The sequence below is a fragment of the Rhyacophila brunnea genome, unplaced genomic scaffold (genome assembly GCF_057557595.1).
Source record: "Rhyacophila brunnea isolate RB1 unplaced genomic scaffold, BYU_Rbru_1.0 scaffold_6, whole genome shotgun sequence".
In the NCBI taxonomy this organism is placed as follows: domain Eukaryota; kingdom Metazoa; phylum Arthropoda; class Insecta; order Trichoptera; family Rhyacophilidae; genus Rhyacophila; species Rhyacophila brunnea.
Genome location: NW_028233276.1, coordinates 34,688,580 through 34,711,716, shown reverse-complemented (window position 1 = coordinate 34,711,716; position 23,137 = coordinate 34,688,580). Strand labels below are relative to the sequence as shown.

At 32.3% G+C, this 23,137-nt stretch overlaps 1 protein-coding gene across 4 annotated transcripts in view; it reads right to left on the bottom strand.

The window, feature by feature from the left end:
* Positions 1-372: 372 nt before the first annotated feature.
* The window catches only part of UGP (UDP-glucose pyrophosphorylase), a 46,658-nt gene continuing 23,893 nt past the window's right edge, over positions 373-23,137 (bottom strand). For 2 of the 4 annotated variants that reach the window (XM_085956492.1, XM_085956491.1), the window contains exons 2-6: positions 14,952-15,138; positions 4,431-4,666; positions 3,603-3,808; positions 1,873-2,647; positions 999-1,375 (exon numbers count right to left, since the gene is read on the bottom strand). In XM_085956492.1, the coding sequence (XP_085812618.1) occupies positions 1,268-1,375; positions 1,873-2,647; positions 3,603-3,808; positions 4,431-4,666; positions 14,952-15,090 (1,464 nt within the window). In that variant the 5' untranslated portion in view covers positions 15,091-15,138 and the 3' untranslated portion in view covers positions 999-1,267. Of the gene's footprint in view, positions 1,376-1,872; positions 2,648-3,602; positions 3,809-4,430; positions 4,667-14,951; positions 15,139-21,741; positions 21,907-23,137 lie in introns of those variants that run through there. The other 2 variants (XM_085956489.1, XM_085956490.1) reach the window with 2 other exon arrangements.

The window sequence follows — 23,137 nt, the reverse complement described above, 5'->3', positions numbered from 1 at the left end:
GAAGTACGGGATGCAAACCGCATCCTCTGGGAATATCATTTATTTTTGTTATTTCTCTGTGCTCGTCTCTCCCGTGGGGCACTTTTTATTAAATTAAGTCTCTAAACTGTGACCTCAGTCTTGGGCATCTGCTTCCGAGACATTCCCAGACATAAATAACTGCCAATGCTTCACATCAAACGTAGGGCATGTGGTAAACGCGTGATACGCTTGATTAGGACGGGTTGGTTTGGAAGGAATTAAGTAGCTTAATTTAAAGTTGGGCATGCGTGTCCTGTGCGATCTGGATATTGTTTGGGGATTGAAACCTTGGAACATAGATAAAAATAAGGTGAAAAGCATACTATATTTTATTCATTGAAAAATCAAAAAGAATGTATAAAAACATTTATTTCTAATAAAAATAATACAAACACTTTTTGATTTCATTTCTATATTGATATATATATATAAATTGATAAAAGTACAATCAAAAACACATTCTTCACTTTTTTGCGACCATAAAATAAACATGTTACAAAAAAACAATTTTGGAAAATTATGACTTTAATCTCAAAAATAGTTTATAGATAACTTGGTCATCATAATACCTCATTCAAACATTATATTATATCAAAGGAAATATGAATAAGCTATACCCAAATACAATACATGTATGTATATTGAAAATTACAAAATGTTCCGGATCGAAAAAAGGTCATGTGCTAAGAGAGTTTAAAAACTACCCAAATAATGACTAGGGATAATGGCTGCTATTTTATCTTAATTTAAAATTAAATAAAATTAAAACGATCCCATTACAACAATTTCAATAGAAAATGTGATTTTGACACATTTGGTACTAAAAAATAATATATCATATTGCGTAGATATGTTATGTGGCGATTGATTTTCAACTATAAATCCACAATATAATATTTAACAGGTGAACATAATTTAGTGGCTAACAAAATCAGATACAGATGTTCCATAAATTTAATAATATTGTCAATTTTTTTGGAAAGAAAGTGTTGCACATTAATAATTAAATAATTTACTGAATTTATAATGCAACAATTATGTAAAATTAGATTTTACGAATCTTTTAAGTGGCAAGATGGTGAAGTTAGTGAATATACTGGAGAAATATAGACTGTTTTCTGTTTGAACCTTGTGCATGTTCCTTATAAATACAAAACATCATCCAGTACACGTTTTCATGTAAAAAAAAAAATGACCGTAAAGTAGGTAATTTATATTTGGTTTATCAGATAGTCGAAAATAATAATTAATGGTCCAAAATTCTCATGTTGCCGGAGACGATTTTGTTTTCTAGCAAGGCACCTGAAGGAATATCAATTCTGTCTCCATGGTTGGCTATGATGATAACTGTGCCCTGTAACAATAATAAAAACTTGTTAACAAGTGTTCAATAACTAATTTCATTCGGGTAGCATGATAATCAATACACCACATATTTAATTATCGAAAGTAAAGAACTTATAAGACTGTGTTGTAACTGATTTTTTATTTACAACACAGGCCATGCATACTTTTGAGTGTTTTTAGTGATGGAGTCAAGCCGCGGAGAAGGCTGTCGGACGGCTAACTTATTAAGGGTACGGATGAAGAATCATTTGTAGATCATGTGACATTTACGACACTAAGCTACATACATGGTTTAGTTATCATAAATGTTTTATATTCTTAAATATGTACCTATATCAGTGGCACAATGTGACTTGATTGAAAATTTTAGTAAAAACATAGATCAGTATGTTTTTATATCAAAATTCAATTAGAAGATTTATAATACTTACCAGATAATTAACAACTATAAAAATAAAAATAACGACGATAAAAAAACTCTAGTCTGTATAAAGTATTAGGTACCTTTAATGATACACCCCTTCCAAACGTGACATCCCCAGAAACCGTCAAGTGATCCAATTCTATTAAGTCAGGAATATTGGCGAATCTCCCGAGAAACTCTTTAACTTTAGAAAAATGGTTATCTCCTAATTTAACAAGCGGTGTGGTAGGGAACATCCTCTGCGGCGACATAACCAAAGAGCCTTGCGACAAGCTGTACAGATTCGACATGACCAGCATGAGATCCGAAGTCTTCTTGACGGGAAGGAACCGGCTTCTTGGGACATTAATTCCAATGCCGTCGTTGAACACCTTCATAGCAGCTCCCACGGCCGTTTCCAATTGGATCACGTTCAATCCGTTCCCTAGTGACTTGTTGTTGACAATTATTTCCATATCCAGTTTCCCTTGGTTCAAAACACGATCTATCGCATCAAGTTTCACCCAGAGGTTATTGGTATTGAAAAACTTAAATGTCTTCACGGACTTGAATTCTTCTACATGTTCTTTTGGCACTTGAGCAATTTCGAGAAGTCTTAGTTTATCATCGTATTGAATTAGGGTACCGCCTTTTACGTCAGCTCTCGTTTTATCGGTGACCTCCATTACAAATTCTATCGGTGACGGGGCAGACTTGGGGTCCAGGAGGAAATCGAGGATGTTCAGGTCTACAGTCGCTCCTAAATTGTCAATATTACTAATGAAGCAATACTGTCGACCGTTTTTTAAAAACCTCTTCAGCAAGCCAGAGTTTTGGAATGACTGGTAGAAGTCACCGTGGCCTGGAGGATACCAACTGCAATAAAACATAATTGTAGTTAGAAAATGATGAGACAATTATTTAAAGCAAAATTAACACAATTATTTTTTAATAAACATTGCTATAAGCCAAAAGGGCATGAGTACAAGAGAGCAGTTTGAAAAAACCCTTCTAAAAATTAGTTGTAACTTCATCGTGGAATAACTCTTGACATTCTACTAAATAATCTCACCCCATAAATAATTCATTTTCGCCATAATGTCCCTAAAAATTTGGCTTAGCAACACCATTATCTTCATTTAGTTTCCAGCTATGTTGGAATAGAAATAGGATGCTTATGATAGTGTGTTCATTCCGAGACATAAAAAGTCACATTGAATTTATATTTAAAAAGAACTCAATGTATCCTTAAGCAGTTATTGACCGGTGTTTTCAATAAATTCATTTTAATCACAATCAATATTTGCAAGTATCGGTAGGTATAATATGGAAAGAAAAGTACTGCTACATCTTTAACATCTCTAGACATGTTACATCGGACATTTCAATAATAAATTACATTTGAATTTTTGTGATATATACCTACATATGTATAGAACTCATTTAATACAATATCGACCGTGTTTAGAAAAAATGGCATAACCCTACCCTCACAGAACAAATTTTACAGGAGCATAAAACGTTTTTTGAATAATTTTGGATTGGGTACATGATTGATGATTTGGTGTAATATATTTTCGATCTAATAATAATTAAAGAAGTTATTACAGAAAAATCATTTAAATTGAGGGAAAATGGTTTTTTCCTTAAATTAAAACTTAATTAATCTCAATTAAAACGTGAATTTAGATAATAATTTGGCATTTGCGGCTTACTTCCTTTTTATAGAACGTGTATTTAGTTGTATACATTGTTAATATCTAATAAAAGCACTTTTCGAAAAATCGAAGGTTACGCCCTTTTTCCTAAACACAGTCGATATAATACTTACGCTTCTAAATCATCTTGAACATCGCAAGTCTTGGCAATGGGTAGTAATGATTCTCGGTCGATACGAGGGAAGCAGGATTGATTGAATGTAGCGATCTCAACCTTCAGCCCTTTGTATTTGCGAATGATCTTTTCAGTATCGTCATCCGTATTAAAAGAGTTCATCAAAACAAGTGGAACATTACACTTGTAGGTTTTATTGAGATGCTGAAAAAAATATCAAGAATCGTATTAAATTGCAAAATTAAATATTGTATGACACTGGATACAATCATTTATGTGAGGGGGGAGCGCGTGGATTTGGCGCGAAGCACAACCTTAGGAAGTTATTATCAATTATATAGAATTATGAATCTAATAAAATATTTACTTAATTAACTTGCTTTATATATTTTTTGACCATGTTTGATCCTAAAAAGATCATATGGGCCCTCCACTAGGGTATAAGCAGATTTTTGTTTTTATGAGAAATAGATGTGAGCCACTCGGTCCAAACAAACATTGAAAAACAAAAAGTGAATTTGCAGATTCGGGATTTTTCAAGATGCTTATAATATATTTATACACCCACGATGGCCGCGTGGCTTAAGCGCTGGCCTCTCGTGTCGAGGGTCCCAGGTTCGAATCCTGGGTCTGGCAAGTACAGATATTGTTTTTCAATTTGTGTATGAGTCAGAGTATGGACCTATTAGGTTGAGCAAGTGGCTGACATCCATTTCTCGTAAAAATAAAATCTGTTAATACAAACTTCCACTCTGTGGAGGCCCATATGATCCTATTAGGATCGGACATGGTCGAAAGAAGAAGAATAATAAAATATAATATTCACCTCAATCTGTTGCACGGTGAGATCGAGGAAGGTGAGGTCATTTCTTACGGGAATGATAGACTTAGGTCCTCGGCAACCCATGGAGGTGCCGAGTCCACCGTTAAGCTTCACCACAACCAATTTCTCCAGCATGCTGCGGATGACCTCTTCCCCCTTTGGGTTTGGAAGCGAGCTATAGTCCACGACTGCGCCTTCGGGTAATTTTTGAATGCGGTCCCATGATACAGACGGTCCCTCTATAAAAAAAAAAATCATAACTTACATGAGCTCCAGGCAACTCAACGGAAACGTACGCGGATAAATTGCAAGATTAGGTTACTTCGGGCTTTGCAAGAAAAATACACAAACAAAATAATAAAACGATACATTAAAGTTGGTTTTTAATTGCTATCAAATATTTGAAGAAACATTTAAAACACAAGGTCGTTATGCAGTAGAATCATAGAATTCACGGGAAAAATCGTGTATGATGTGTTTCTAATATAGTTATTTAGGAATTGAATTAAAATTGATAAAATGCTTCTGAAAAAACATTCAAAATTATCCCATCAGCATCATGGAATATGCAGTACAAAGCAATACTGTTAAACGAATAAAATTTGCTGATATTTTGCCGCTTTCCAATTTTTCTGTTAACGAAAAATCCAGAAATTTTGAATAATTTGCTGATAAATAGGCAAGAAAAATATCATCTTGACTGGGTAAGTAATTTTGTTATAGGTATTATATCGGGTTTGGGTCGAAATCCCGAAAGCCGAAATCCCTAAGGCCGAAATCCAGAAAGCCTAAATCCCGAAAGTCAAAATCTCGAAGGCTGAAATCCCAAAGGCCGAAATACCGAATGGCCGAAATCCCGAAAAATAAAAATATAAGTATAAACAGTAATAATTCTCAACAACCCGAAAGCAAAACATGCTACTTTTTTAAAAAAGAAAATTAAATTAAAAAAATATATATTTTGACAATAATTAATGTGAGTGGGAAAATTTTGAGTGGGATAAGTGAAAAAGTGAGATTTAAAAAAAAAATATTTGTAAACAATATTTACATTATAACTAAACGTTGGTAGACGGAAATCCAAAAGATATAGGTACTTAATAGAATTTCTATGTAATAGTAAATAGATACTCTTTAATCCAGGAGTTCCTAACCTTATTTTCAACACGAGCTCATTCCCATTGTCTGCATTGCCCATTCACTGCGGACCAGTTAATTACTATTTAATTACCACAATTAATAAACATGCTAATAGTATCTAATAGTCATCTAATGGCAACGCACCAGTTGCGTTGGACGCACGGGATAGGATGGCTGGCACTATTTTTTCCAGTGAAACTTACATACTTACTAAGACAGATTTTATTACGATAAGAATAATTATTGACGAATAAATATTGGTTTTATTTTTTTAACAATTCATAGTCAACCCTGTATTAATGAAGATGAAATATTATTTAAAAACATATAATTCAATATGACGAAACAGACACACATTTAAGAATAATATGTAATCGTGTTTATTAGTTTAAAACAGTTAATTTACTTTCTAGGAGTTAAAATAGGCAATTTAATTAATGGGATCTTTGGCATTACATTTATTCAATCAATTTATGTGAATATTCCTGTCATGCTCAGCTAGCTATAAATATACTAAATCTGCATTGTTATCCCACTTCGCGGTATCATTTATATTTTTATAAACTAGGTGCCAAATATATACCGTTTAAATATTTACGAAGTAAATTAAGTTGGTTGTACAACCATACATCGACAATAAATGTAATAGGTACTTACATCCAATTAACCAACATAAAAATTCAATTGCAATTATTTTTATTAATCGTTTCAAAATATTATAACAATTATTATATATACCTATTTAAGGGGGGACATGCTCGTCGAAGGTCAAAATTGAGTTTTTATTGTATTTTCAAACCATGATCCTGGACACTCCTTAAACGTTATAGATAATCTATTTATATAATTTTGAAGCCTTATTATCCTTTATAGTTATTTTAAACATTTGATGACTGCATGAAGTATTTTTGTTACATAAAATAGTATTCTTTTAAACCTCTCGCTCTAATGTTTTAGAATATAGTCATATTTCGGTACATAACTGTGCAGTGGTGTTAAGATTTTGTACATTTATTAATTTTTAAACGCATTTATAAAACCATTAGCATAATTTATTACGAGATAATTTTTGTAAAATATTCACGATAAAAAATTATATTGATAATCTCTGTGATCCCAAATTTGACAAGAATTAGACATTTTATTATTCAAAAAATCGGAAATATTAACACATTTGAAGATGATTCTAAAAATACTTATTATAAGCTATGTCTTTGACCATTCAAGTGTGATAAAAATATTATGAATAATGATTGCTTTATAATAATTATTGACCTAAGAAGAAGGTAGTGTTTTTTTGAAATACGCCATTTCTTTTGTCATTCCCCAGTGGTTAAGCTACAACATACGGCCGTAGCCATAAATTGACAAACTATAATTGAAGTAAGGAGTAAAATGATATTGACGCGCGTGTTTGAACATGTACCGTTTAAAAAAAAAAATTAAAAAATTCAGTTAGGTACATGTTCAAACACGCGCGTTAACATAATTTTACTCCCTACTTTAATTAAAGTTTGTCAATTTATGGCTACGGCCGTATGTTGTAGCTTAACTACTAGGGAATGACAAAAGAAATGGCGTATTTCAAAAAAACACTACCTTATTCTTAGGTCAATAATTATTATAAAGCAATCATTATTCATAATATGTTTATCACACTTGAATGGTCAAAGAGATAGCTTATAATAAGTATCTTTAGAATCATCTTCAAATGTGTTAATATTGCCGATTTTTTGAATAATAAAATGTCTAATTCTTGTCAAATTTGGGATCACAGAGATTATCAATATAATTTTTTATCGTGAATATTTTACAAAAATTATCTCGTAATAAATTATGCTAATGGTTTTATAAATGCGTTTAAAAATTAATAAATGTAAAAAATCTTAACACCACTGCACAGTTATGTACCGAAATATGACTATATTCTTAAACATTAGAGCGAGAGATTTAAAAGAATACTATTTTATGTAACAAAAATACTTCATACAGTCATCAAATGTTTAAAATAACTATAAAGGATAATAAGGCTTCAAAATTATATAAATAGATTATCTACAACGTTTAAGGAGTGTCCAGGATCATGGTTTGAAAATACAATAAAAACTCAATTTTGATCTTCGACGAGCATGTCCCCCCTTAATATATAAAATGCACAAATAAGTCCGTGAGCCCATGCTTAAGTGCTCGCGGGCACAGGATTGGGAATCCTAACTTAATCCATTAGAAATGGGATTTGGCCTAGTACGTAGGTATAACTTCGGATCATCAATGTGTAGATAATCCGTAAGCTATAGTTTACCTGTGCAGTTGTAATCTGTTTCTTGGGAATTTAGTGTTTTAAAATACAAAATAAATTTTCGCCAAAATATACAATTCCACAATTAGGAATTATTTCATGAATCATCATATTCACCGAAATTGAAGTTTTGATGCAGTTTTAGTTGTTTTATATTAAATCTTGTTTTTAAAAAAAGGGTTTTTTTCACTTTCTTACAAGATAATCAGTTGCGCAATTGCTGGGGTAGATCTATACAAGCTAGAGGCAGACAAGAGTAGGTACACGACGTGAGAGAGGTCTCCAAACTGCAGAAATTGTAATGGGCAGGGCTGGACATGTCACGAAGCGAATTGAGAACCGTTGGACAAATGCGGTAATAGAGTAGTGTCTATAGGGCATTACAACGACAATGATTCTATTAAGGCCGCTGGATCAACGAACATAAAGTTCGTCGGATGGACGTACTAGGGACTGACAAGATTTTTAAGAGCTAGAGGAAGCCTTCATCCAGCAGTAGATCAACCCGTTCTGATAATGATGATACAGATCACAAGGGAAGTAATATAATGTAGGTAACTAAAAACATCAGATGCACTTTCATAGCATATGATAATAAATATAACATTATACATAGGTAGGTACTTCTTATATTATAATTTATAATAATAGTCCATTACACATTTAAACAAATGATGTTTTTTAATAAATCAGTAGGTATCTACTTAATGTGATTTTTATTAAATATTTGCCTACTATTAAAATGATAAGATAATCAGTGTACAATAATAATCAGTAATTTTGTAGTAACCTAATATTATACACATGGCTAATTACACTTCAGAACCAAAAGCTGCTTATAAATTTATTTTATCAATAAGATACATTTTTTGTACATAGGTACTATTTTATGTAATAAAAATACTTTATGCAGTCATCAAATGTTTAAAATAAATATAAATGATAATAAGGCTTCAAAAGTATATAAATAGATTATCTACAACGTTTAAGGAATTTCCAGGGTTATGCTCTGAAAATACCATAAAAAATCTCCATTTTGACCTACGTTGGGCATGTAGGCCCTTAATGATATTTGCCTATTTTTTTTAAATCCATACAATAGTCAGCAACCTAATGTTACGCGAAATGATACCCGGCTAATACCTAACTATTTCGGAGTACCTACCTACTGTATTGATAAATACATAACTTTGTCAACATTTTTTTCTAAATAATTTCCAGTAGGCAAGTATTCTTTTAAACCTCTCGATCTAATGATTTAGAATATAGTCATATTTCAGTACATCCATATGCAGTGGTGTTTAGATTTATTAAGTTTTAAACGCATTCACAAAACCATCAGTAAAATTAATGTTAGCATTATATAGTGAAATATTTACGATAAAAAGTTATATTCTATAATCTCTGTGATCCCAAATTTGACAAGAATTGGGCATTTTATTATTCAAAAAATGGGCACGATTAACACATTTGAAGATAATTCTAAATATACTGATTATAAGCTATGTCTTTGACTCTTTGACCATTCAAATGTGATAAACATCCTACGAATAATGATTGTGTTATAATAATTATTGATATAAGAATAATGTAGTATTTTTTTTAAATACGCCATTTCTATTGGCGTTTCCCAGTGGTTAAGCTACAACATACGGCCGTAGCCATAAATTGACAAACGATAAATGAAGTAGGGAGTAAGATCATGTTAACGCGTGTGTTTGAACATGTATCTAACCGGAAAAAAAATCGTTTTTTTTAAACGGTACATGTTCAAACACGCGCGTTAGCATAATCTTACTTACTTAGCAATGCGCATGGGCCATAAACCCAAGAGATGCAGGTTCGATCCTGCCGGGTGTCTTACTTTTTTCAAATAGATTTTTTCTATTGGTTATAATAAATTTTCTCAGAAGTGTTTTTCAAAATTATGTATGTTTTCCATAGTTTTGGCTTTATAAAGCGAGTATTTTAAAAAAAATATTTTTTATCTGACTTTAATTTGTTAGATTCACACGCTTATCATAGAAAAAGTGTTATACTGTGAAAATAATTGATTATTATTAATAATTAATTCTCCACATTACTCTCAAGAATGGCTCTTGTAATTGATAAATTAATTTTTAAAAAAGTTTTGAATTTGATAATATAAATAAGCGAATAACTAAACCTCACGTCTTTCATATTGCATAACATATTATGAGTACCTACCTATCTATTTATGTATGTCTATAATATAGACATACATACATAGATAAGTTTTCAGTGTTTACAGTGTTTCTCAACCTTATTTCTGCTAAGCCCCAATTCAACGCTTCAAAAATCTCCCTATAAAAAAAATATAGTTAGGTACCTAATTAATTCTGAAAAAAAAATGAATTGCTTCAAATAAAAAATGCACATAGGCAATATGTAGTATTTTTAATTTTACTTTCGGAAGTAAATATGTATACTTATTACGTTACAATATGTACTTACCTACAACTCGGAAGAAAATTAGTTCGATCCTTGTGCTATGCTTCGTCTTCAAATGATTTTCAAGACGACCTTTTTGCCCCCCAAAATATTCAAATCGCCCCCCCCCCGTGGGACGCGAGCCCCACTTTGGGAAACACTGGTCTATATCGAGTATTGCTTATAATAATCATGGACTCAGGAACAACTTATTAAAAGGATTATGTAATAAACTTACTTACAATGCAGAAAGAAACTCAATTCATTCACACATCACAGTAATCGTTTTTATAAGTAAGTTGATATTTTAATAATTAAGGAGCTGAGGAATAAAGGGAAGGGAAGCGATCAAATTGATATTAAGTTAAATATACAATTATTGTAAATTCTACATCCTTAATATTTTTTGTAAAAATACCTATATCTCTTTCATATATAATTTGAAAACACCTTAGAGAAATATATAACCACTAGAAAAATCTTATATACGTGCCAGTGTAGGACCAGGGACGGATACGTTTATAATGAGCTAGCGAAGGTCTTCATCCAGCAGTGGATCGACTCCAGCTGACGAGGATATATATTATATATCTACATAATATGAAATTAATTTAATGTATTAAATGAAAATCATAAATACGCTTACACAACATTTGCTAACAATAATATTACAACTACTTTTTATATTATTGATATAATAATTATTATTATTAATATAAGAACTAGGTATAATAATATGTATATGTGGGTATAATATAATATATTATATCCGTTACATATTTAAACAAAATGTTTTTGAATAAACTAGTGTCTACTTAATTATTATTTGCCTACTTCCATACAATAGTCAGCAACTTAATTTTACACGGCGAAATTTTACATTGTTTATTAAAACGTTAAAATACCAAGAAATAATTGGTTTACAACTGCATAGGTGATTATGGTTTATGGAATATTCACACATTAATGACCCGAAGTAATTAATACCTACTAGGCCAAATCTTGTTTCTAATGCATTTAGTGCAGGGATTCCCCACCATGTGCCCGCGAGAATTTCTGCATGCGCTCACCTTCTCATTTGTGCATTTCATATATTAAAATAGGTATATTATGATTGTTATTATATTTTAAAACGATTAATAAAAAAATTGCAATTGAATTTTTATGTTGGTTGATTGGATTTATTAAATTAATCGTCGATGTATGGTTGAACAACCAACTAAATTAGCTTCAGAAACGTTTAAACTGTAAATACATTTGGCGCTTAGTTATAGTGTGATCAGAAGAGTGATACCGCGAATAGGGATAACAATACAGATTTAGAATATTTATAGCTGAGCGTAACATGAATATTCTCATACATTCCTAATTAGGAATAGTTTATTGAAAAAATCCAATGCCAACGATCCCATTAATTAAATAGCCTATTTTAATTCGTAGGAAAGTAAATTAATCATTTTAAACTAATAAACATGATCACACATTCTTAAATGTGTATCTGTTTCATCATATTTATTTAATAATGTTTCGAAAGAATATTTCATCTTCATTAATACAGGGTCGACTTTGAATTCTCGTCGTAAATCTGTCTTAAGGGGCAAGGCATCCATAGACTGTTTTCGCATACGGCTGTAAGCCACACGGCATGCGAAACGTATAATTTGGGTTCATGGAAATTTTGTACATAAGCATCTGGCCGTGGCCGTATACCGAATGCCCCTCCCCCATAAGTTGAACAAACCGATTGCTAAATTTGACAGATTGCAACCGACAGCCCGCGTTTGTTGTTAATTGTCATACTTACTTGGATTGAGTGAATTATTTTGATTATTGTCTAATGGTATTATTTATTTTACAATTGATCCTATAATTGGTGCTTCATTTTATTCAATCATGACTGCTTTATTTATACTAAACTTTGCTTTCGCAGATGACAATAATTTACAGCGCCGCAAATTTCGTAAAAGTGATGATGCTTTCGAATTCAAGAGTTTCGTTCGTAAATAAAATCTAATTATTATAATATAAATACTCAATTCATATGATTGTAATGGAATCGATTTATGCATAATAAATGGTACCTATACTATTATGATAAGCATTTAATTTTATTTGTTTACTTTCCACATTAAGTGATAGTAAATCGCAGTCCCATGAACACCAAACTTGCCAAAAAGTGACAATAGAGAAAAATATTTTTCTGTTTTTGTATAAGGAATACTTGATCGAAATATACGAACATATTGAACACAATTGGATGAACACTCGAGTGGTTTATATATGGCAATAAACGGTTATGGCGTAAGGTATGACTGTAATAAACGGATTCGACGGCATATTTCTATGAAAGTCCGTTGGTAAAGTACCGATGTGAGTTTCACTGGAAAAATAGTGCCCATCATTCCACGTGTCCATAAAATAAACGAGCTCTTGATAACATTAAGGTTAGAGACTCGTGGATTAAAGAGTATCTATTACTAGAAAATCTATTATTTGTTTTGGATTTCCGTCTACCATATTTTAGTTATAATGTAAATATTGTTTACAAGTATTTTTAAAAAAATCAGATTTTCCCACCCACATTAATTACGTATTGTAAAAATATATATTTTTTATTGCATTTTCTTAAGTATTTTTTGCTTTCGGGTAGGTATGCAGATGTTGAGAATTATTACTGTTTATATTTATTAATTGTTCGGGATTTCGGCCTTCGGGATTCCGGCCATTCGGGATTTCGGTCTTCGAGATTTCGGCCTTCGGGATTTCGGCCTTCGGGATTTTGGCTATCGGGATTTAGGGTTTCGGGATTTCGGCTATTCGGGATTTCAGCATTCGGGATTTCGGTCTTCGGGATTTCGACCTTTGGGATTTCGTCCGGTATCACAATGTCCTGTAAATTGTTAAGTATGTTGTTGGTAATTGGTTGATGAATATTTAAAAAAAATATAATTCGAGAATTATAATCATAGAATTAAATTTTTCACGCTAATATGTATGGTAACCAGAGGGAGAATAACCGTGGCCCATACCTAGGGGTCTCGCGCACATCCTCCAATCGGGCCTCGCATTTAGTAGGACCGGCCCTGAGTACTAGGTACAGAATTTTGTAATTTGTTAGACCTCCTTAAAGGGGGACATGCTCAGCGTAGGTCAAAATGGAGCTTTCGTTCTATTTTAAAAGCATGATCCTGGACATATCTTAAACATTGTAGATAATCTATTTATATAATTTTGAAGCCTTATTATTTTTTATATTTATTTTAAACATTTGAGGACTGCATAAAGTATTTTTATTACATAAAATAGTATTCTTTTAAACCTCTTGCTCTAATGTTTTAGAATATAGTCATATTTCAGTACACAACTGTGCAGTGGTGTTAAAATTTTTTACATTTATTATTTTTTAAACGCATTTATAAAACCATTAGTATAATTTATGACGAGATAATTTTAGTAAAATATTTACGATAAAAAATTATATTGATAATCTCTGTGATCCCAAATTTGACAAGAATTAGGCAATTTATTATTCAATAAATGGGCAAGATTAACACATTTGAAGATAATTCTAAAGATACTAATTATAAGCTATGTCTTTGACCATTCAAGTGTGATAAACATCCTACGAATGATTGCTTTATAATAATTATTGACCTAAGAATAAGGTAGTGTTTTTTTTTAAATACGCCATTTCTTTTGGCATTCCCCAGTGGTTAAGCTACAACATACGGCCGTAGCCATAAATTGACCAACAACAATTGAAGTAGGGAGTAAGATCATGTTAACGCGCGTGTTTGAACATGTACATAACCGGAAAAAAATCTTTTTTTTTTAAACGGTTTGTGTTGAAATGTTTAAAATAAATATAAAGGATAATAAGGCTTCAAAATTATATAAATAGATTATCTACAACGTTTAAGATATGTCCAGGATCATGCTTTGAAAACAGAAAAAAGCTCCATTTTGACCCACGCTGAGCACGTCCGCCCTTAAGAGTTATCCAATATTTTGACATTCGATGGACAATATACTCGTAATTGGACTGAATAAAATGTTTGACGGATATCACTACTATAATCTTCATGTTGATAGGACATTAAAAATGCTAAATTTTTACATAGTACTTCCCGCAGAACGGATGCATAATTATTATATATATTATTAAATTGACCTATATCCGAGTAAACGATGAATCCATTGAAAAATAATACCTACCATTCGTCTAAATTATATAAGCAGACTTGCATACTTAATGACTTTCAACGACCTCCTGGTCTGATCAGCAAATTAATGTCATTTTGAATTTTATCATTGAGTCTAGAGTCTAGACTCCATGGAAGTCTAGAATTAGTTATATTTTAGGACAATCCAACTCGACGATTGGGGTAAAAAGGCACTACGTCAATGCTGTCAGTTTACTTTATAATGATAATCGGCTGACTATATTAATTGTTTTACCAGACTACAATAATGCAAAACAGAAATAATATGGTGGTAAGTACATCAACAACTTATACTTATTACTTATCTAAACCGTATGACTAGATACTATGGGTGACAGTCCGATATAAAAATGGTCCGTCGCAAATAACATCATCAGATAACATGGCGCGGATGCGGATGATAACACATACCTTCAGCGACGAATCTCCCGAAGAGTTGAGTGAAGCAGCGAAGTTCACTGTTGGCGGCCACCTTCCTGTCTGGCGAAGCAGTCGACAGGAGTCTGTCCAGCTCTTCTTGGAGCGTCATGAGTGCGTCTCGCTGTGTCATCTCCCGAAACTCGCGCGTACCCGAAGGCGCGCGCTGGTGGCTGCGGACCTGTCAAACGGGAAAACAAAAATCAGCGAATGGCATCGTCGTCATCGTCGTCATCGTCGCCATTGCGTCAAACAGGGAACACACAGTGGTTGTTTTCACATAACGCAAAGGACGCAATAAATTCGTTATAAGATTTAAAAGGGGTTAAAAAACTCGTTCACTCTTGGTCGTGCGAGCTATTTTAGCTATGTATGTATGTATGTATGTACACATTATTCCGACAAAACTGTCCAAGTTTATTATTTGTGTTCAATTATAAGCTTGTCGAAAATACATTGTTTTGCAATAGATTGTATTGCAAGCCCAAAATACAGGCATTCCTGTGAAAATCCTTCAAGACCTTCAAATTTTTTTGTTTTTTGGACATGAGTAATATAAACATTTTTTTCTTTATTCACATTAATATTTACATCTGTGGGTCTATTCTATACTTATCGAACACTAAATTGATAAATAGTATCAAACTTAGGGTAGGTTTGTATCAAAATATTAGCACTTATTGTAACAATTACACGAAGCCGGTTTTTATTGTTGCAATAAGTGCGATATTTTAACAGCAGCAAGATAGGTGCTGTTAAAATATAGCACTTATTGCAACAATAAAAACCGGCTTCGTGTAATTGTTACAATAAGTGCTAATATTTTGATACAAACCTACCCTAATTTTGATAATATTTTTCACTTTATCACTTTAGCGGTCGATAAGCATAGAATAGACCCCCTGAAATAAGATACATATTTCTGTCTGAACTGGATTTCCAATTTATAATGCCCAATTGTTTTTTTTTTCATTTCATTGTTTAAATAATATTGTAATTTAGGTACGTATCCATTTTAACACAGGCATATGTATATATCAAGTTAAAATCAACGACATCCTATGGGACTAAGCAGGTCATGCGCTGCTTAGGGACAGAGAATTGAGGCAGATAGTTCCAATATTAAATTATACATTTTTGATTGTAGATTCCTTGGACATGTTTTTTTTCGCCTGCGGTGCTTATGCTACTATCTACTTTATTAGTGAAAGTATATACTTATATTTTTATTGAAAATTAAAATTTTCTTATTAATTTTTTTATCGTATTGGGCCTCAAAATCAGTCATTTGTTATCAGAAATGTGGTTTAATTTTTTTCATTTAATATTTCTGAAGAACGACCCCTGCAAACTGTCCTATCACGTGCCGCCTGCATCTATACAATTATTTACTTAATTAATATTATCGTAAATGTATAATAATTGTTTTATTTAATACGCCGCTAGTTATTTATCTAGTAACTGCATGTTTGATTTAATTTTCAATATTTAACGACTGTTACAAATTCTATAAGTAGTAGTAGGTACCTAGGTAGATAAATATCCAGTATATTGTTGTTGATACATTTATACATATATTATATAGACGTCTAAAATATTAATATGAACATCTCACGATATATAAATGCCGAAGAATGCTTATCATCTAAATTTTTCTTAATCCTAAAAATATTATAATGTTCATAGGTAACGCAATATGTCGAGAAATTGACAGATACGGAATATAATAAAAAATGACTATAATTTTTAGGTTAGGTCCTGTCTGGGACTTCATCACTTTGACAGATCGTCAGTAGTGGTTTGAAGTATCATACCAAACCCTGACGATCAAAGAATGGTTTGAAGTCGCTGGAACAGTGAACCAAAAGTCAAATCTCAAACTGTTTCCGGTATACTTTCTAAGTATGCGCATCCCGCAAAATTTCTGCCAAATGGTCCGAGGTCCAACCGTCCGGTTTGATTTCTTTGATTCAGTTTGATTTGGTTAGCAGGAACATAGCTGAAGTGACCTCGTGCGAAGCCGGGTACTTCAGCCAGTTCATAATATTATGTAGTCATCCGCAGACAGATAATGCCAAATTTTAACGAACTTACACAAATATAGATCACAAAAAAGCTAATTACTTAATAAATTTTTAGATCATTTAAATTATTAAAAATCTCAAATATTATTAAGTAAGTATGTTAATACTTTGGACGCGGAAGACGCACACGGTGCGTAATGACCAGGCGGCCAATCGATGTAATTAACGTGCATTTTAAAGGGGGCAATTAAAATCTCATTATCTATTCAGCAGCGAAAGCGTTAATGTAGACTTCACGCCCTTTAGAGTCAACAACAGTCATGCTAGAATTAGGTACGGTGTCAAAATGTAAAAACATTAGAATACACCTTGTTAATTGGACACATAAAACATGAATATATTGCAAGCCACCCATTTGACAATAGTGTTTTGTACCCCCATGTGACTTCTCTTTACTAATAAGCACCTACAGCCGAGTTATACCCTAGGTAAGCATGTTTATTTTATTTCAAATAGTCATTCTAATTTTAACACATCAAAAGAAAAATGAAAACACTACCAAGTAGGTACCCACATTATGCTGTAGACTAAACTCCCTACGTTTTCAGAAAATTTTGTTCCAAGTAAATTATTTATACGACGAATTTTACACGTGGTATTTTCCTCGCTTCTGGTCTGAGTCAAAAATAGATCGCAAAATCGAATATTAACAAATCTTCTTAATAATAAAATTGTAAGTATTTACATTATGTTATGTAATTATGTGATAATATAGTAGATATATTTATGCTATTTTAAAGGCGTGTATTATTATTATGTTGACTGAAAATATGCTAGACTCGTGTTTACTAGGATAAATAATTCCATGAATATTAATAGATGCAAACGAGATAATACGGCGCGATCAACAAATTCTCAGCTATTTTTTATACTAGACGTGTGTCGCACAATATTACGTGTAATTTTAATCATTTTCATTCATTAAGCATACATACACCATAATAATATAAGTATTTGTAAAACTTAAACGTTAAAAGTAAATGTATTATGCATTCTACACAACGTAATGCACGATTGCATTTAAATCACTGGCATGATAAACACAAGTCAGCGCCAGCTTGCATTTATATACCTACGTAGATAACTAACAATCATGAGAAAAGGTTACAGTCAGGGAACTCAGAAATATTCTGTGGTTACAGTATATCGAAAAATATTATATTTACTACTTGGAAAGAGCAGAAGGCAGTGGCGATAACTACTATTGGATGGTGGTGAACGATTATAAAAAACTAAAAAAATAACGATACACACTTAGACAGTGATCAATTTGTTATGTTATAGTTATAATAATTAATAATATTATAATACATATATGTTAGACCAGTGGTTCTTAACCTTTTCGAAGTCACGGTGCACTTTTGATCGTATGAAAAAATTGCGGTGCACCAAAATCAAACGGTTAAAAAACAAAGAAAAATAATAAGCGGACATAACATTTACTACAATAATTAAATAGATTACATAACAGTAAAAAATATATTAAAGAAAAGATATATACTACTTACAATATAAATGGAAAAACTGTAACTAAAATAATTACCCTTAACAAAATGAAATTTATTTCATGTGAAAATCAATTAATGTGATACCTGAGCTTGTCGGATTTTGCAGATTTCAGAAATATTAGGTCGAATATTTGATATAGCCACCCTTAATTTATTTCTTGGTCTAAATTCGTAAGTCTTTCCCGTCTTTTAGTTTTTATATTAGTTATTTATAATTGAGAAACCGAGCTCACACAACTATGATGGTGAAAACTGTAACAAGATTTTCAGTGCCCTCATGCAGATAGCTGGATATTCGTCTTGGACAGAAATCCAAAATTCTACCATAGTTATTTCATAAAATTTAATTTTTAGAGTACGATCCGTTGATAAGGTGACCAATTCTTCTTCTTCTTGGTACAACAATTCACAACTAGATGCATCAATCGTAGCAAATGGATTTCGTATCCAGTGATAATTTTCTATATATAAGGAAGGAAATAATTCCCTTGGATATGTTGTCGTTAAAGTCGATTCGGCAAAATCGAAATCACATTAGATCTTTCGTCGGCTTTCATAATTTTGCGGAGGACTTTTTCGGTTTTCACTGTTTCGCTGATTTTTCTGCTTTTATCATTTTTTTCGCGGTGCACTTGCAACAAACTAGCGGTGCACCGGTTAAGAACCACTGTGTTAGACGCATAGATAGTAATGCGCCTGAATTTTTTCTATCATATTCGGTTTGACTGAAAATTTTCAGTTTTTAAAATATTATTTTTGTATAAAAACGATGTTTTGAATTCTACTCGAGTCTTTACTACTCATGAATAATACCAATAACCTAGTATTTATTAAAGAATCGAAAACGGTGAAGCGAAATGGCTTCGACTACGTATTGGTAATACACCGTGAAATGGTTGGCTTCTTCAACAAATCATATCTTAAAAATTCCAATGAAGCAAAGCCGCTGCAAGTTCCATTAACACGGGGAATAAGAAAATCATATTAATATAATTAATAGTACTATTATTATACATCTGATTAATACCTACATAATATGATTGTTTTATAAACATGAGCATCTTATTATCAAAACCTATCTAACTCCACGAACCTAATCTGAATTCTGAATCCAAAATATGAAACTCGAACCCCGGTTCATACGCAGCGAATATTGTCGCGCGATACACAGTCTCGCGACCATTGTTGGCCGACGTGTAATGTGAAAGCGTCCTAACAGTTCGACGCACCACTCCACTTGACGGAAAATAGACGCGCGATAATATTCGCTGCGTATGAAACTGAGGTTATGCATATTTTTCTTGATGTGTGTTGTTACACACGTCATGTTAGAGGGCTCGCACATCAGAACTCGCCGCATGCGTCTTACGACGGATTCGTCGATGTGACGTCATCGTAAACCAAGAAAAAAACGTTATCAAATGGAGCTTCGCAGATTGGCCGATGCAACTACGACGCTGCGACGCTGCCACATGCGTCGAGTTGCGTTGGCCAGAGCCTGCATGTCGACATCGGCCAATATCGACTCTGCGCATGCGCACAGCCGCACAATCGGCCATTTCTCTCCAGACTGTCGCCGCGTTCGGAGCAGCCGCGATGCGGTTAATGTCGATGTCACCAGGCAAATGTGCGAGGTTGTATCATGGAACACCGGCTGCCCGTTTTCGGAAGTTTTGATTTATGGCGGTCAGGCACACGAGGCGAGTTGTGAAAATAATAAGAAAGTGGGTACATATCACGGTTACTGTTACAATATGTTAGGTAGGTAACTATATGACGTATTGTATATTATCGCCGTTAACCAAAACTAACTAAAGATCAGATACAAGTAAGGCCGCCACTAAATAGTGGCAGAATTCAGATACGCAAGTGGCATCAAACAATCATAATTTGGTTTATTCATACGAATTTACTTAAAATGAACCTGCATATTTATTTATATTTAAATACAATAGTATGCTAGTAATCTGTGTACGATATATAAGATGATGTCGAATGAGGATACAGAAGGATGCAGTTAATGACATTGACGTACATGTATGTAAGAAAATAAGACTAAGGCCGGTTTCAGACGGGACACCGGTGTCGCGCTCGTATATAATAAGGAGGCCTTTGTATTCGAATAAAAGGGTCTTTGTATTATGTTTATGAACGCCCTGAGCTAATGAGTCAAAGCGTGTATGGTACACTTTTCCGTCGGCCGCTACTTTCTCAAGCCGCCGATACACATGTTTTTATGACCGCAGCCAGTTTTATGTTCTAATTTATATCGCAAAATTATGCGTTGACTCATTAGCTCTGGGCGTTCATAAACATAATACAAAGGCCCCTTTATTCGAATACAAAGGCCTCCTTATTATATACGAGCGCGACACCGATGTCCCGTCTGAAACGGGGGTAATACTTCTAAGTATAATATTGTTTTCCCTCAAAGTTTACAAGTAAAGATCTACCATCGTAAGTTGGCAGCCGGTCGAATTTGAAACTAAAATTGTCTATCGAGGATAAATTTGTTACAAATGCCATTTAATTTTACAACATGTTTCTCGAATTATGGATTGCATAATATTTGTACAGAAATCTACTACCAATAAAAAAATTATAAATTACCATTTTTTTGTTAGTTATGGTAATATTCTCAATGTCATACTAGCGCCCTCGCTGAAATGCCAATTTATGATGGTAGATCTTACCATTGATTATAAAAAATATAATGGTTTCGTTTGTTTAATTTTAGCTGCATGTAACTTTTACGCTTTGGCATAAGGAGGATTTTTCTAACAGAAAACCTTGAATATCAGGTTTTTATAATAAACTGCGTCGGATATATTAGCAAACTAGATATTATATAATTGCACTATAATATAATAAATTAACAGTAACCGTGTTTAATAAATAAAAATGATGCAGATTATCTATCAATAAAAAATACCTCTCATTATTATCTAATGGTATATTTTTTTTAGTAATTCATCGCTATTTGGTAATCATTTATTATAAAAATTATAATAATAAAGACTATTTCAAGGCACTTAGTTAGTATAGGTACTTAATGAAGGGTATCCATGCGAACGAAACACGTGACATGTTTATTTGCATATATTATATGACACATACCAATATAGATAAATTTTATAAACAACGTATCTAATTCAGTAGACATAAAATAATATAATAATGTTGTATACACACCCTTAATAAATCACCATTTAAAATCATTATGTCGTCCGTTAGGATTCCATTAGTATGTGACACCTTTTCAACCATTTTGAAAACTAGAGCACAATAATCTATGGATTTTCCCGCCAATGACAAATTATGTGATATTAGATTTAAACACTCAATTTAAGTTAGAGTTAATTTACGTATGTATAATATAACTTATAAGTAGAGTAAAATATAGTAGAGATCAATAATTATAGTAGATTATCGTTTGATTGGTAGGTACAAAAAGGCACAACGAGACACTTATTTAAAAGAACACGATTGAATATATTTTGGAGAAACTTTCGTCAACTATTAATTTTGGCAACCGACCAGTTCTTTTGAGCTCGCGAGGAATAATGACGAAGGATCGATGAATACAGAATGATACAGGAAATTAAAATAAATTTATACAAGTAGATCTACTCAAGACATGGCTGTTTTCAGATATTTCTTATAAATATTTTAAAGATTAAAACTTAAACACAGCTTAAATAGTCTTAAATCTAGATTAAAACTTATTTTCATATCATAATAATAGAGTATCAAGACCATATAAATAAAGAATTATAATAAACGTAAGTTGAGAGATATCGTAAAAAATGATAGAGACATGTATCTATCTATAGTTTAAGATAGAGACCTATAAAGTTCGAATTCTTAACGTCGTCAATAAACTTGTGACAAAACAATAAAAAAATGTCGAAATTATAATATAAGGAGGCCAAAGTCCTTAACACAAGGAGCTAGAGCCAAATATATAGAGAAATAATAAATATGTACTTAATGTAGTGCTGAACTTAATTAAATAGTTGCAATTTTAAGTTTGACATGCCCTGAAAAATCAGGCATAATCAGGGAACACCTGTTCTGTGGACATAATGTGAATTTCTTCATGCTTTATATGCATGTTCTATAATATATCGGATGACCTTGATTTGTTTTTCTAGCATACTTATTATTTATATAATATAGACACTTCATAATCCGTTGTTAACTCTAAATACATAGATTATCGACTTACAAACTTTTGGCAGCAACCCCACGATATGCTTACATTGATTACAATATTATGTATATTTTTTACTAGTCAGACAATAATAATACAAATAACATATCAGCTGTATAAGATCTACATTACTATCGTAATGTCACGATGCCATCCCGAATACTTATTCAGAGACTATAATTTACTTTGATTACTATAATTTATATTTTACCCTTAAACGGACCTGGGCTTTACGTCTAACGGAGCACTAAAACGTATGATTGAACCTGCCTATTTAAAAAAATACTATTTTTATTTGTCATACTTATTTTATTGATTTTTTATTAGTACCCACAAACTCTCCTTGATTTTTGTCCAAAAAAACAAGATCTATAA